The sequence below is a fragment of the Octopus sinensis genome, linkage group LG11 (genome assembly GCF_006345805.1).
Source record: "Octopus sinensis linkage group LG11, ASM634580v1, whole genome shotgun sequence".
Lineage (NCBI taxonomy): Eukaryota > Metazoa > Mollusca > Cephalopoda > Octopoda > Octopodidae > Octopus > Octopus sinensis.
Genome location: NC_043007.1, coordinates 41,167,717 through 41,183,344, shown reverse-complemented (window position 1 = coordinate 41,183,344; position 15,628 = coordinate 41,167,717). Strand labels below are relative to the sequence as shown.

The window sequence follows — 15,628 nt, the reverse complement described above, 5'->3', positions numbered from 1 at the left end:
AATGAACTCCAGATATTGTGATTGTAAAGTGAGCTTAATCATTCTTAACCATGTTTTCATTCATAGTTATGAGTACACCCACTTACGCATGCATGGTCATGTCTCATTTTAAATTCTTAAATATCATTACAGTAAGCCTCCCCCCTCATTGCTGTACCCTCAGCACACCTCATACAGTTGTTACAAATCCTCTCACTGATCTCCACTTCTACTCTCACCCTGATCCACACTCATTCTTACCATCTCCTCCATCTATTCTCTTCTTTTGTTTCTCCCTGCCAGGTTTATTTCCCGTACTTGTTGATCAACAAGAAGCGTTATGCTGGATTGTATTGGACTAACCCGAACAAGTATGACAAAATGGACTGCAAGGGTATTGAAACGGTTCGTCGAGACAACTCTCCATTGGTTGCTAATCTCATCAACAGTTGTTTGAAGATGCTTCTCATAGACAGGTTATCTTTTTACCTTTTTTCCTTGTTTCAATCATGCTGGGGTTTATTCTTTGTAAGCCTAGTACTTATTCTATCGGTCTCTTTTGCCGAACCACTAAGTTATGGGGATGTAGACACATCAACATCAGTTGTCAAGCAATGCTGGATGGACACACAAACATATACATGCACAGTTCAGTTTCCATCTACCAAATCCACTCACAAGATTTTGGTTGGCCCAAGGCTTTAGTAGAAGACACTTGCCTAAGGTCCCACACAGTGGGACTGAACACTGAACCATGATGTTGGTAAACAAGTTACTTACCACACAGCCACTCCAGGCCTATATGTCTTCTTTTTTTTTTAATATTTTTTTTACATTTGTCCTCCATTCACTATAGCCTCCCCCACCTCTCATACTTCTGACCTCCACCTCTGTCACTATACACCTCACTCTCTTTTCCTCCCCACCACATCATCTCCATAGTTTCTGATCTATTGATAATCTTGTTATACTGCTGCCTTCCTCACTGTAATACTACTTATCACCTCCTCCTTGAGCTATTCTTATTCTTTCACCTTCCCATTGCTTTATTAATATTTATTGTCAGCCATACATCTCTATCTTTGATCCATTTACTACATCCACCTTTGACTGTCTATTATTCTCCTTCCACTCACTAATGAACTTATCTGCTAGTCCTTCTCAATTCATCATCATCATCATTGTCGTTTAACATCCACTTTCCATGCTGGCATGAGTTGGATGGTTTGACTGAGGACTGGCAAGCTAGAAGGCTGCACCAGGCTCCAATCTGATATGGCAGTTTCTACAGCTGGATACCCTGCCTAGTGCCAACCAATCTGAGAGTGTAGTGAGTGCTCTTTATGTGCCACTGGCACAAGGGCCAGTCAGGCGGTACTGGCATTGACCACACTTGAATAGGGTTTTTTATGTGCCAGTGGCATGGAAGCCAGTTAGGCCGCACTGGCATTGACCACACTCGAATGGTGATTTTTATGTGCCACCAGTACAGGAGCCAGTCAGACGGCACTGGCAACGACCATGCTTGAATGGCGCTTTTTACTTGCCACTGGCATGGGACCAGTCAGGAAGTACTGTCATTGGCCACGACAGTGGTTTCACTTGACTCAACTGGTCTTCACATGTGCAGTTTATTGCCCAATGATTGAAGGGTACTCTTAGATGGGCCGGTTATGCTACATTGGCATAGGCCACAGTTACGGTCTCACTTGGTTGCCAGGTCTTCTCAAGCATAACATATCTTCAAAGGTCTCGGTCACTTGTCTTCGCCTCTGTGAGGCCCAATGTTTGAAGGTTGTGCTTCACCACCTCATCCCAGGTCTTCCTGGGTCTACTTCTTCCACAGGTTCCCTCTACTGTTAGGGTGTGACACTTTTGCACACAGCCGTCCTCATCCATATGTAACACATGACCATACCAGTGTAGTCGTCCCTCTTGCACACCACATCTGATGCTTCTTATGTCCAACTTTTCTCTCAGGGTGCTTACACTCTGTTGTGTATGCACACTGACATTACACATCCAATTTTTTGTCTTTATTCACCTACATCTTGAGAGTAAACACTGACACTTCCTTGTTAATATGATCATTGTCTTCTTTCCAGCCACTCCTATTACCTTATTTAATGTAAGGTAGCCATGTAATTCAACTATAGCAAGACACCTGTGCCTGTCCCTTTATCATACTTAAGCCTATCAACACCTGGCATAAAGCCACTTCCCTCTCTGCTACAACCCCACTCATTTACTAAATAAATTTACACTTTTGACCAAGGATACCTTCAGCTTTATTATGTTGGTGCCGTGCCTGTGCAGGTACCACGTAAAAAGCACCCAATACACATGAATGCAGAGGTATCCAACTGTGTAAACCTTGCCAAAACACATAATTGGAGCCTGGTGCACCTCTCTGGCTTGCCAGCTCCTGTCAAACCACCCAACCCATGCAAGCATGGAAAATGATGATGATGATGATAGATATCTATATGATTTGAATATATTTTATTTCTTTTTTCTGAAAATTTTTTCTCTCGTTGTTGTGTAGAACCAAAACTTCTAATCTCACTTCTATGTGACATTTGTTTGCTTTCTCAACTTCTCTTATCTAAATAAAATGTTAGCAGATAAATCAGCTCCTGTCATTATTGACATTCGTGGAATTTCTTGTAAGTTAGATTTAAACACTTTACAGTTCAATTTCCTTTCTGTGTGGCTTTCTTCAAGATAGTAGTATGTGGCATATTAAACCTCTTTTTGAGGAAAATTGTGTAGGAATATTAATTAATGCAATATTGGAATTAGATGTACTTGGAGTTGTTGTTAAGCCTCAGGTTAGTCCTAATCAGGGAGACGAAGATTAAAGAAATGTTCTGATCAAGGCCATCTCATTTTTAAGACTAAAACTACATCATATCCAATGAACACTTCTTTTTTCTTTTTATATGATGAAAAGCTGTGGTATGAGGGAGCTTTGGTTACTGTTTCTACCAAGGTAGCTCTTTTGTTACCATATTCTAGTTGAAATACTCTGCCTTTGTTTCAATAAATTTTGGAAAATAATGAATACACACACACACACACACACACGTGTGTATATCTTAATATATAAAACTGAGAATGTGTGCCAGTCTGTCTGTCTTAATCCCTAAAACTTGAGAACTACAGAACCGATTTCTTTCAAATTTTACACATACATTACATACAGTCCCTGGAGTGTCATGGACTGAAAAAGTTTTCAACTTTTTACACTGGTTCGCTATTACGTGTCAAAAGTGAAAGAATAACACTTTTCACTTTTATTCTTCTGGTTCATAACAATGTTTCACTTTCATTGCACATTTACAGTTTCATATTGAATTAACATGACATTGAGATGATGTGTAAACGACTCCTTTCCACAGAAAATGAAAGATTTGGCTGCTATTTCTACCATGCCTTGCTACCATGTAACAGCTATTTGTGATAACAGCATGTTGTTCTTAAATTAACATTCATTCTGTTTGTGATTCAAAACAAATTAACAAATTTTCCTCCAAGTAAATAACTTTGTCGTTCTGTCATTGAACAATGCAAGTTGACACTTTGTTACATTTAATGCATGGTTTTGCCATGTTTGATTGATGCGTTTCCGCTTCATCTATAATCTAAAAAGGTTTACCATTCAATTAGTTGAATCAAAGGTAATGTGTTTCAGCTGAAATATAGTAACAAATGGGTTAAACCTTTTTTTTTTTTCCCCTAATTTGTTCGAATCTTGTTTACTTTATTTCCCTTTTAGCTCTCAATTTGCAAGTGTTCTAATTCCTTTATGTATCTGTGTTTGCATACATATTTGCAGAAATCCTGATGGTGCCGTGGAATATGCCAAGCAGACGATATCTGACCTTCTCTGCAACCGTATTGACATCTCCCAGTTAGTGATCACGAAAGAACTCACCAAATCTGACAAAGATTATGCGGCGAAACAAGCCCACGTCGAACTTGCTAACAGGTATTTTGGACAAACATTGTTTGGAAACTCAACAATGCTTTGCTTGTTGTCTTGTGCCTGATTTTTATTGTATTTTTATCTTGTGTGTAGTCAAGAAGTTCAGTTCCACTATGTGCACTTTGGGTAAATTGTCTTTTACCATAGCTTAAGATCAGTGGTTCTCAGAGGTGGTCCATATGGCCCTTGGGGTTCCCATATGAGTTTGTTGTTAAAATTTGTGTGCAATAAATTGGTTATACTTGTGCAATACACAATATATTTTGACATACAATTTCTAATATTAAATAAATAAATAAATAAATAAATGCGCTCTTTTAAAGCCTAGCCAGGCTCATGGGCCCAGCTTCTATGGCGTATGTGTTCCCCAGCTGGATGGATGCCAGTCCATTGCAGCGTTACTCATTTTTGCCAGCTGAGTGGACTGGAGCAACGTGAAATGAAATGTTTTGCTCAAGAACACAAGTTGCCCGGTCCAGGAATCGAAACCACAATCTTACGATCATAATGCTGACACCCTAACCACTAAGCCATGCGCCTCCACATACAATATCTAATAATTAATTATAAAAATATAATAGAATTTTTAAAAACATTCAATGACTATTCAGGTCCATCTGAATAAAATAGGAATCAGAAGGGTTCATCATCATCATCATTTAACGTCCGTTTTCCATGCTAGCATAGGTTGGACGGTTTTGACTGAGGGCTGGCAACCGGATGGCTGCACCAGGCTCCAGTCTTGATCTGGCAGAGTTTCTACGGCTGGATGCCCTTCCTAACACCAACCACTTCGAGAGTGTAGTGGGTGGTTTTTACGTGCCACCTGCACGGGGGCCAGTCAGGCGGTACTGGCAATGACAGTTGAGAACCACTGCTTTAGATCAGACATTTGGCAGAGGAGGAACTGTATTGAGGACCATTTAAGGGTCTGTTTCTGTTCTTGGGTTATAGATTAAATCTGTAGTTTGGCTTACCACCATCTAGTCTTTTGGTTGGCAATAACAGTATTCTGTCTATTGTAGTCATTTAAAGGTCATGGCCCTGTATTAAATCTCTGACAAACGCATTAAACAAATTAAGATATTGTTTGTTCTATTATTGGTTTTTGTTTTGAAGAGGGCTACTGGTGGCATTCACAGGTCTTCCAAGACCAAGTGAAATGAACTTGCAATTTGATGTTTGTAGGAAAAACTTCTGTAGAGAATAAATTCCAGGGGTATGACATTATGGTGGGGAAACGGGCTGGGTTTAGTGTTTTGTGTACAGTGTGGTGGTGAGTGGGTGGGATGTTGTTATTTCCACCAGGTTTATGCAATTGTGTTGAAGTTCCCTTGTTTGCTCATATTCTTTTCTGTGTTTATTTTTTTTTCCTAATCTTTACAGAATAAAGAAACGTAACCCAGGTAGTGCACCTCAGTTGGGCGATCGTGTTCCCTATGTGATAATTGCTGCACCAAAAAACACAGCGGCTTACCTTAAATCTGAGGTAAGGCCTCCTCGCCCCCCCTTCACCTCCCTTTCTTTCTTTATTTCCTTCTTTCTTTCCTTCCTTCCTTTCTCATATCAACCTATTTGATACCTACTCACCCGAGACTACCCTTTGTTCAGTGATACAAACTTCCTGTTTTAAACTGATCTAAATTAAAACCATCAATCAAAATTCTGTGTTAATTTATGTTCCAAACACCATCATAATAATGGCAAAATTATTTTGCTAAATTCTTCATTATTTTTAAGATTAATTTAAATAAAAAGCAGGGTGTTTCAAAAGAAATATGATAACCGAAGAATTGGGTGGATTCTTTTACTTTTCTTACTCAGTTCACTCAGCTGGCAAAAATGAGTTGTACCTGTTTTTCAAAAGGATAGTCTTGTCATATTTTATGTCATGCCGAACCTCCCTGAGAACTATGTTGAGGGTACATGTGTCTGTGGAGTACTCAGCCACTTGCACATTAATTTCATGAGCAGGCTGTTCTGTTTGATTGGATCAACTGGAACCGTCGTGACCAATGGAATGTCAGTTATATCTTTTAACTCTGAAGAGAAGAGCTAGCTATTAGGATATGGTCTTAGTTATGTTAAAATGTACTTTCATCAAGAGATGTCCTCTGTGATTGTGAAACCCTACTGTTGGAGCAATTTTAGGGGCTCCAACAGTGATATTCACAATTAAGAATTGAATGTCACTTGTACTGTTCCCTCTTAGAAAAGCTTTTTGAAGAACTTCCACTCCATTGCAGTGATATCATTAGGAGGTGGTATCAATGGTTGATGCTTTAGCTAGCTACTAGCTTTGATACTTAACTTTCTTTTCTCATGCATGTGCATAAAATATCACATCTAATCAGACTTTTTTTTTTCCTGTTACAGGATCCCATCTATGTACTTGAGAACAATATTCCTATTGATACTGAATACTACCTCACTAACCAATTGTCGAAGCCATTGATGAGAATATTTGAACCAATTCTTGGAGAGAAAAAAGCAGAATCAGTTCTCTTAAGTATGTAACAGTTTATAATTTAATAACTTTTGTTTCAACTCACCTTAGAATACCTCCTAGTCTGGTTCCCATGTTACCAACCAAGTTGAAACCACTAATATTAAAGTGTTTATATTTAAATTAAGTGAAGGTGCATGGTTTAGTGTTTAGAGTGTTGAGCTTATGATCATGAGATTATGAGTTCGATTTCCAGACTGGGCTGTGTGTTGTGTTCTTGAGCAAGAACTTTATTATGAGTTGCGACATCACTGGTGCCAAACTGTACTAGCCTTTGCCTTTCCCTTGGATAACATCAGTGGTGTGGAGTGAAGTGGCTGGTATGCATGGGCGACTGCTGGTCTTCCATAAACAACCTTGCCTGGACTTGTGCTTTGGAGGGGAATTTTCTAAATGCGATCCCATGGTCATTCATAATTGAAGGAGGTCTTTATTCACTATATGTAAATTAATGGTGGGGAATTGTTAGAGTTTTGAATAGAATGCCTCACAGTATTTCTTCTGACTCTCAGCATTCTGTGTTCAAGTCCTACTGAAGTCAACTTTATTTTATATTTTTTGGGGTCAATAATCTGTCCTCATGGATTATATGTCTTAGTTGATTTACACCTGACCCCTTCCCCCTCCACCTTTTTTTAAATGACTCATTCACTGTTCACTATTTGTGCATTATTCTATGTTCTGTACATGCATTTTTGGTTATCTTTTCTAATGAGTTGTAGTACACCTGAGTAGTGTATACAATAAGTTCTTTATATCATACACCCACATATGTATGTGTGTTTGTGTTATTGGGATCTTTACCTTTTGACATACAGATTTTTAAAATAATTTTTTGTAACTAAACACTTTCTAACTTCAGACATTGGTAGAATGTTTCATATAAAACATGTTTTACTATTAGCATTTTTGAGAAAAACTTATATTTACGAAGATATTTCACCTTAAAGTTCTTGTTTCGGTAATTTCAACCAATCAATGATGTGTATTCAGCTGAATAAAATTACTGCTGTTGTTTGTCAACAACTTCCGGCGGTGTATATTTCATTTGTCACTGTTATTTATGACAACCCTAAAACCCTAACCCTAAAACTCTAACCCTAACCCTAAAACCCCAACCCTAACACCTTAAAACCAGTACAAACGCACGAATGAAGTCAAAAGGTAAAGATCCTGTTATTGTATGGTTAACAACCTTTGGTAGCAGCTCTGATGAAACATCTAAATATATTTTTTAAAAATAAACATGGCTAATATAAAGTAGATATAACAAACATGTATAATTATGCCCCAACTCATTAATATATTTGCTTCTTTTTTTGTTGTATCAGTTTTTTTTTTTTATTATTGTCTATGTTATTGTAGGAGGTGACCACACTCGAACAAAAACATTGGTTATATCCAAAGTAGGTGGCCTGGCTGCCTTCACCAAGAAGAAAAGTACCTGTATTGGTTGTAAAGCCGTGTTGGACAGTGGCAGTAAGTAAGGCTTTGATAACCTTCACTGTGTGTATGTTTGTGTCTGGGTATATATATATATATATACATGTGTGTGTTTATGATACATAGTTTGGTGTACATATGTATATGTAGCTAACAACACCCAAAAGCAATAGAAGTAATTGAGAATTATAAGAAACTGGAGTGTTTCTGACTGGCTCTTTTGAACTACTTATGTACAATTTACTCTAGTTTTGTTTGGATCCTGCCAATTGCTGTCTTCTGTGTTCTTATAAGTTAGTGGACATTTATTTTACTGGTGTAAATTCTTAAACACTCATAGACATTATGTATAATATTTCTATATGTATTTCTGTATATATCATATATATTTCTAACTTCTATCAGTGTATAATTTCTATAGTGTGTGTGTGTGTGTGTGTATCATCATCATTTAACGTCTGTTGGCCATGCTGGCATGGGTTGGATGATTTGACCAGGCTGGCAGACTGGAAGGCTGTACAGCGCCAACCACTCCGAGAGTATAATGGGTGCTTTTACGTGCCACCGACACAGGTGCCATTTGTATGACACTGGGGTGTTTCTGTGTGCCACTGGCATGGGTGCCAATTTGCATGACCGGTATCTGCCACAACTGCGATTTTGCTCAGCTTGATGAGTCTTCTCAAGCACTGCATAATGCCAATGGTCTCGGTCATTGCCTCCATGAGGTCCAACACTTGAAAGGAACTCAGCCGCTTTGCTCCCATGATGCCCAATGCTTGAAAGGGGCTCAGCCACTTTGCCTCCAAGAGGCCCAACGCTCAAAAGGTGTTCTTTACATGCCACCACACGGGTGTACTTGGCTTCATGGGTTCTCTGAAGCACAGCACATTGCCAAAGGTCTCGGTTACCAGTCATTGCCTCTGTGAGGCTCAAAGTTCAAAGATCATGCTTCACAACCTCATTCCATGTCATTCTGGGTCTACCTCTACCACAGGTTCCCTCCACAGTTGGAGATCGGCACTTCTTTACACAGCTGCCCTCCTTTGTACTCATCACATGACTATACCAGCTTAGTTGTCTCTCTTGCACACCACATCTGATGCCGCTTATGCCTAACTTTTCTCTCAAGATGCTTACACTGTCGTCAAACATGTACAGGGCCATCTACCTGAAGGGATTTGTGATTTGTCTGCCTTCCTATGTACTAAAACTTTGGGTTTTGCTAAGTTAACTCTAAGACCCTTTGATTCTAGACCTTGCTTCCATACCTGGAACTTCTCTAGTTCAGGTAGTGATTCAGCTGTAAGAGGAAGGTCATCAGCATAGAGGAGCTCCCTGGGACAGCCTGTCCTGAATTCCTCTGTTATTGCCTGGAGGACTATGATGAACAAGAGGAGACTGGGCACTAATCCTTGGTGAACTATTTCTACTTATTGCCAACCCTCACCTTAATGGTAGCATCCCCTTGTGGGTAGTAAAGAAATAATAATTGTTATCACGCTGGACAAAATGCTTAGCAGTATTTTGCCTGTCACAACATTGTGAGTTCAAATTCCGCTGAGGTCGACTTTGCCTTTCATCCTTTTGAGGTCAATAAATCAAGTACCAGTAAAACACTGGGGTCGATGTAATTGATTATCCCCCTCCCCCAAATTTCAGGCGTTGTGTCTATAGTAGAAAAGAATCATTACATGCAAGTGCACCATAATCCATATGGACACATTTCTCTCCTATGACATCACGATTTTCTTGCTTGCAATCCAAAACACTTCAGTTCTTTGGTCCTCACGTTGCTGAATATAGGCAAACTTCTTTTCTGTGTCTCGTCCCACATCAGTCTGGAGTACCCTCCATCCAGATTGAGTATGCATACATGCGTACACCAATCTGGGTGGAGGGGTACTCTTGGCTGACTTGGTGTGTTTACCCCAATTTGTCTACAGCAAAGAGTTTCCCACATGACAAAATGCATTGAATGGCTTTCTTATGGGTTCAAATATTTCTCAAGTATATTTGAACTGGTAATAGGTATATATTTGTGCACATCACTGCTTAACCCTTGGTAGTTGTGGTTGTGGTGATTGTGGTCATCTGCATCATCATTGTTGTCTAATGGTTTATTTATTTTTCTTTGTCCATTTTCAGACAAAGCAGTATGCAAACACTGCAAGTCTCAAGAATCTGCAATCTACCAGAAAGAGATTTGCCAGTTGAGTGCTCTGGAAGAGCGTTTCTCACGTCTCTGGACGCAGTGTCAACGATGCCAGGGTAGCCTGCACGAGGACGTCATCTGTACAAGGTAAGCAAGTTGTGGCTTCAACTGAAGAATAGATGAAGGATCCCAAGAGAGATGTGTGTGTGATCACTTGTATTTCAGTCATTTTCAGAAAAGGGCAAATGTAAACACATGCTCACCCTCACATGATGACGTTCTCCATTTCCCATCAATCAAATCCACCTACAAGGCTTTGGTCAGCCTAGGCTTTAAAAGAAGATACTTGTCCAAAGTGCTGTATTCTGGGACTGAACCTGAAGCCATGTGGTTGGGAAGCAGCAGACTTCCTAACCAAACAGCTGTGCCTGTGACAACATACATGACGTTATTTAGAAGATGAAACCATTTATTGTGCTGATGAGATTATTTGCAAACAACTTGCAGATACAAGTGTTGCCACTTGAAAGCTCTCCACACTGGATTGTAAGCAAGCTTATTGGGTTATCAGAAGAAAATGCTCACTATTTTGGTGTCTTCTTCTTGATGGCATTATTGTGCATCACCACCCCACACTGAGATGAGGCTGTACTTGCTTTATCAACTGCTTAACCCTTTCATTACCAACCTGGCTGAAACTGGCTCTGGCTCTGAGTACAAATGTCTTGTTTTCATAAGTTTTGAATTAAAATCTTCCACCAAACCTTAATCACAATTTATATTCCTAAAACTACTAAATTCTTTTGTTATAGTTAAAGTAACTGAAAGAAACACAGAGCATCTCAAAATAAATCATCATCATCGTTTAACGTCCGCTTTCCATGCTAGCGTGGGTTAGACGATTTTGACCGAGGGCTGGCGAGCCAGATGGCTGCACCAGGCTCCAATCTTGATCTGGCAGAGTTTCTACTGCTTGATGCCCTTCCTAATGCCAACCACTCCGAGAGTGTAGTGGGTGCTTTTTATGTAATGAAAGGGTTAAAGGGTTTCACTCAGTATTCTAGGCATTGTTCATTGTCTCTTTTTATCCAAATCCAGTGGTTTGCCTTCTCTACTGTAGTCTGGATATCACTCATGATGATGATGGTATTTGAGTTAGGCCTAGAAACTACAACCATTGTCTCATATTGCTTCCAATGAATGTTCTACATCCAGCTTGGATGTTCTGCTTTCCAGATCATGTCTTCACATTCTTTGACAAGATGTTTGTAATGGTCAATCTGTCATGTCTGAGTGATGTCCGTGTTATCTTCAGTATGCTTAATGGTGAAATGAAATGTTATTTAGATTTATGTTTTGCTCAAATGTGTCACATTTATTGTGGTCACATGACTTGCAGCAAAATACCAATTCTATTTCTTGGTAAATTTTTAAACATCATTACTGGAATAACCATGAAGTTTAATTTTACATTTAAACAAATCAAAATCTAAAAATGATTGTTCCGAAATTTCTGCATTCCATTGTTGGTAATTCTGTTTCCTGTTTTCTTTTCCAGTCAAGATTGTCCAATCTTCTACATGAGGAAAAAAGTTCAGAAAGATTTGTCTGACCAAGGTAAACTGTTACATCGCTTTGGTCACATAGATTGGTAGCTTCTCAGTGAGCTCTAGGCATTTATACAGTTATCTAAATACTCATCTGATTTATGTTCTACCTTTTCATTGTTTGCTTTTCATGTGTGTGTGTATATATATATATATATATATATATATATGACAAGGTGTAAATAATGGTCATTACGTATTTTTCCAAGAAACGATAAAATATGTAAATTTGGCTTACAGCTGTTTCCAGTAGTCATCACAGGTTCATTACTGCTTGTTTCTCAATTAGTCTGTTGATTAGGTGAAAAAGTTGAAAAAAGTTGGACAACTTAAAAAATGAATGCTATTTTTGTCAGAGCAATTAATTTTTATAGGTTGTTCAAATTTAGAGCTTTCCTTTAAGAAAGCATCAACTTCAGAGTATTAGTATTTTGGGTCGTTCAGTTTTTCTCAACTGATCGACATACCAATTGAGAAACCTATCAACAAAGAACCTGGGAACAGCTGTGCATGTCAAAATGTATCTCTAATATATTTTGATGTCATGTGTTGGATCTCAGAGCTCCATAGCCAAGCCTTGTCTAGTCAAATGTATTAACAAATGCCTTGAAATGTGTTGACATGCCTTGAAATGTGTTGACAAATGCCTTAAAATCAGACAAAGTTGACTGTAAGAAACCTTTAGCTATGGCTTTGCAATCATAGTTACCACACTCACACAGTGAAAAACAAAACATGGAAACTAACAGGGTCAAAGATCATATCATCACTTGCTTTATTTTGTTAAAACATTTCTAGGTTACTGTTACTCATCGGTATTTGCATTTCATTACTTCTCTCTTGCATAATATATGTCTGTATGTGTGTTCACAATCAGCCATCATCACCATTTGGTATTTGTAAAATAATTTAAAATATGAAAATATATTGTTTTTGTAAATAAACTTAACTTTTCAGAGTTGTGATTTTTATAAAAAGAAAGAACCAAATTTTATTTTTAATTCTTAAAAATATGTGAAATAAAAATTGAGTTTTTAAAATTTATTTTTTTCTATTTCCTTATTTATTTTGTTTCTCCATTTGCAGTATTGTTGCTTAGTCCCAGGTCAGATCAGTTCCTATAGTATTGTAAACAGAAGCATTACCTTATATTTATTTTCGGTCTTAGTATATCTAGGACTAAATTATCTGATGTGTCCTTCCTTTATTTAACCTTTGCACTGTTTAATTAAATTTGTTGGTCATTCCTATAATGGAGCTAATTCATCATTATCACTTAACATCAGTTGTCCATGCTGGCATGAGTTGGATGGTTTGACTGGGCTAGCATGCTAGAAGGCTGCAACAGACTCCAGTCTGATTTGGCTGGCTGGATGCCTTTCCTAACACCAACCACTGAGAGTGTAATTAATGTGTGTTGCTTCTGAAACCATTTGATTCTTGTTCTGCAAAGAGATACTCTTTTACTTGTTTCAGCCATTTGACTGTGGCCATGCTGGAACACCTAAGAAAATCTGAAATATTGACTTTTGTAATAAGTTTCACTAGTGAAGGGGTGGGAGTCTCTGCTTCTCACTTCATAAAAGGTTTTTTTTTAAAGCCATGAGGTAAAACTGCTTTCTGCAGTTAATAGTGATAAAATTTTGAGTTGATATATTTACTATTTTCATGTTCAGAGGATTAAAAACAGTAGGGTTAATCCAATTTGAGGGAGGTTTGGCTGCTATTTTTAACTACAGGAAGGTTTACCTTCATTGCCTAGGGCAAATGATGATCTTTCAACTGGAGTTATCAACTTAGTTCTCAAACTGACATATATTGCATACTAGCAGAAATACCCGTTGTTGACTGGCTTCAGAAATTATACTCTGATTTATGAAAGATACTGCTTTAATCGAATGTTTTGTAGCGGATTATCCGCTAGCACTTATTGCCAGGTTTCGGCCCCAAAAGTTATATTTTACTAACGGGATTTCTAATAGTCAGTATCTTCAGCTCTTTCTCTTTTCCTACGCAGAGATTGCTTAGGTAGTCCAAATGTAATTTTTTTCGGAGACATTGTAGTAGGGTGAATTAATCTATTAGACAGGGGACTTAACTCATGTTAGCAAACTTACTGATTTCACTGACGTGAAAATTGGTAAAAGTTATGGTTGGAAAGTTATTTTTACCACTATCAGAAAAAATAAGTTGACAAAAGCACAGCCATGGTCGTGACCAATGTTCTCCTAAAATTGAGCGACATGCGTGCTAATTTGTGGATGTGCATTAAAGTACATTCACGTACACACGCACACACACACACACACACACATCTTGCTTTTTATAAATATAGATATTGTCTACCAAATCTGCTCACAAGGTTATAGAAGAAGACATTTGTCCAAGGTGCCATGCAGTGGAACTGAACACAAGCTTTTTCTTTATTTTTAATTTAATGATCACAGATGGCATTAATAAAGACCTCCGTCTTCATTAATTAGAAAGCAAAATAATTTACATCCATGTAATTTATTCACTGACAAGTTTAAAAAGATTGCTGAACATAGAGGACGTTATATTAAAGGTGGAAGCGGAAAGCAGGGTCCCACGTTGCTACAAATGTGGCCAAAAGGGCTACATTAGGGGAAACTGCCCCCCCACCTGCAGATAATCGCAAAAGCTCGGACGTTACACCTCCGCTGCCAGCAGAAGTCAACAAGAAGGTTGAAGGTGAAGAATGGAAAACGGTAGGGAAAAGGAAAAAAGCGTAGAAGAAACCAAAAAGTAAACGATGAAACTGGCCCCACCAAACTCCCACCCAAACCTTCTTTGCCTCACCCTTTCCCTGCACTCACCGATCCTCTCCTTTCCCCAGTTGACAATAAAGAAATGCACACACACACCCTAGAACCCCAAACTGCCTCGACCCTGGAAACAAATAATACCTGTTTTGTTTTGTTCAATACGGAAAACAAGAAACGATGTGGATAAGTGGAGTAATGTGAAGTGGGTCAACACTTTTTACTGTGACCTACTTCCAAGGTCTTGGGCATGTATCATGACAAACCCCAGGCATGTGGAGCAGCTACAAGATTACAAGGATGATATAAGATGTGCCATGGTGAAACTGGATATAACTGAATTTCCGTCATACGTAAGTCATGTCAAATTGTATCACTACGGAATAGACGTTGGAAATATGTTTTAAAAAAGAAAAATTCTTTGGAAAAGAAAAATTGTAAAATCGAAAAGTTAAATGAAGCCAATCGAACGGGGGGTCGATTGGCGAAATTCCACCTTTCATTATTATGACATTTATTCATATTATAGTATTTTATTATTTATTGATTATATTATTATTATTTATTACTCATCCCCATCCGATTATTTCCCCACATTCATTGTGTTGCCCCATCTATGTTGGTCCCTTGTGGACAATAGAAAATCAATTAGCTTACTCTCGCTAGAGTCTTGTTGAGGATTATTTACTTGTGGGTTGTTTGTTTCTTGTTTGATATTGTGGTGAGTGCTTTTGGAACGTCTGTAAATGTTTATTGCTTTTTAAAAGCGACTTGTTTTGAATTCCCACGCGAGGGGAAATTATTATTCTTGAACTGTTTAAAGGCAATTTTTGTGGGGTGTGAGCCCCAAATGTTTTTTGTTCGGTGTTGGCTGTTTTTTTTTTTCTTGAAGACTCAATGGAGTTGCCAAATAACATTATTTTGGATATGCCAAGTAGTTCGATGTTCGAGTCAAGAATGACTCCAGTCAAAAAAAATTCGCCGGCAGCTGCAGGCGAAAAGAAAAAAAGAATATAGATAAATGTGACTTGACAAGTTTAAATCTATGATGAAAAAGGAGGGGTGAGAAGTTCAGGTGGCCTCTCCAACAGATTTAACGGAGACTACAAACCGGAAAATAATCTTTATATATAAAAGTCAAGTTGTATGTCTGTTTCCTACGATTTA

General features: G+C 38.3%; 1 protein-coding gene across 2 annotated transcripts in view; it reads left to right on the top strand.

Moving 5' to 3' along the window:
• Positions 1-15,628, top strand: part of LOC115217496 (DNA polymerase delta catalytic subunit) — a 58,222-nt gene that overhangs the window by 29,538 nt on the left and 13,056 nt on the right. For both annotated transcript variants that reach the window (XM_029787206.2, XM_029787207.2), the window contains exons 19-25: positions 283-455; positions 3,818-3,970; positions 5,354-5,456; positions 6,344-6,476; positions 7,839-7,952; positions 10,065-10,218; positions 11,630-11,818. In XM_029787206.2, coding sequence (XP_029643066.1) covers positions 283-455; positions 3,818-3,970; positions 5,354-5,456; positions 6,344-6,476; positions 7,839-7,952; positions 10,065-10,218; positions 11,630-11,726 — 927 coding nt within the window. In that variant the 3' untranslated portion in view covers positions 11,727-11,818. The remainder of the gene's footprint in view (positions 1-282; positions 456-3,817; positions 3,971-5,353; positions 5,457-6,343; positions 6,477-7,838; positions 7,953-10,064; positions 10,219-11,629; positions 11,819-15,628) is intronic.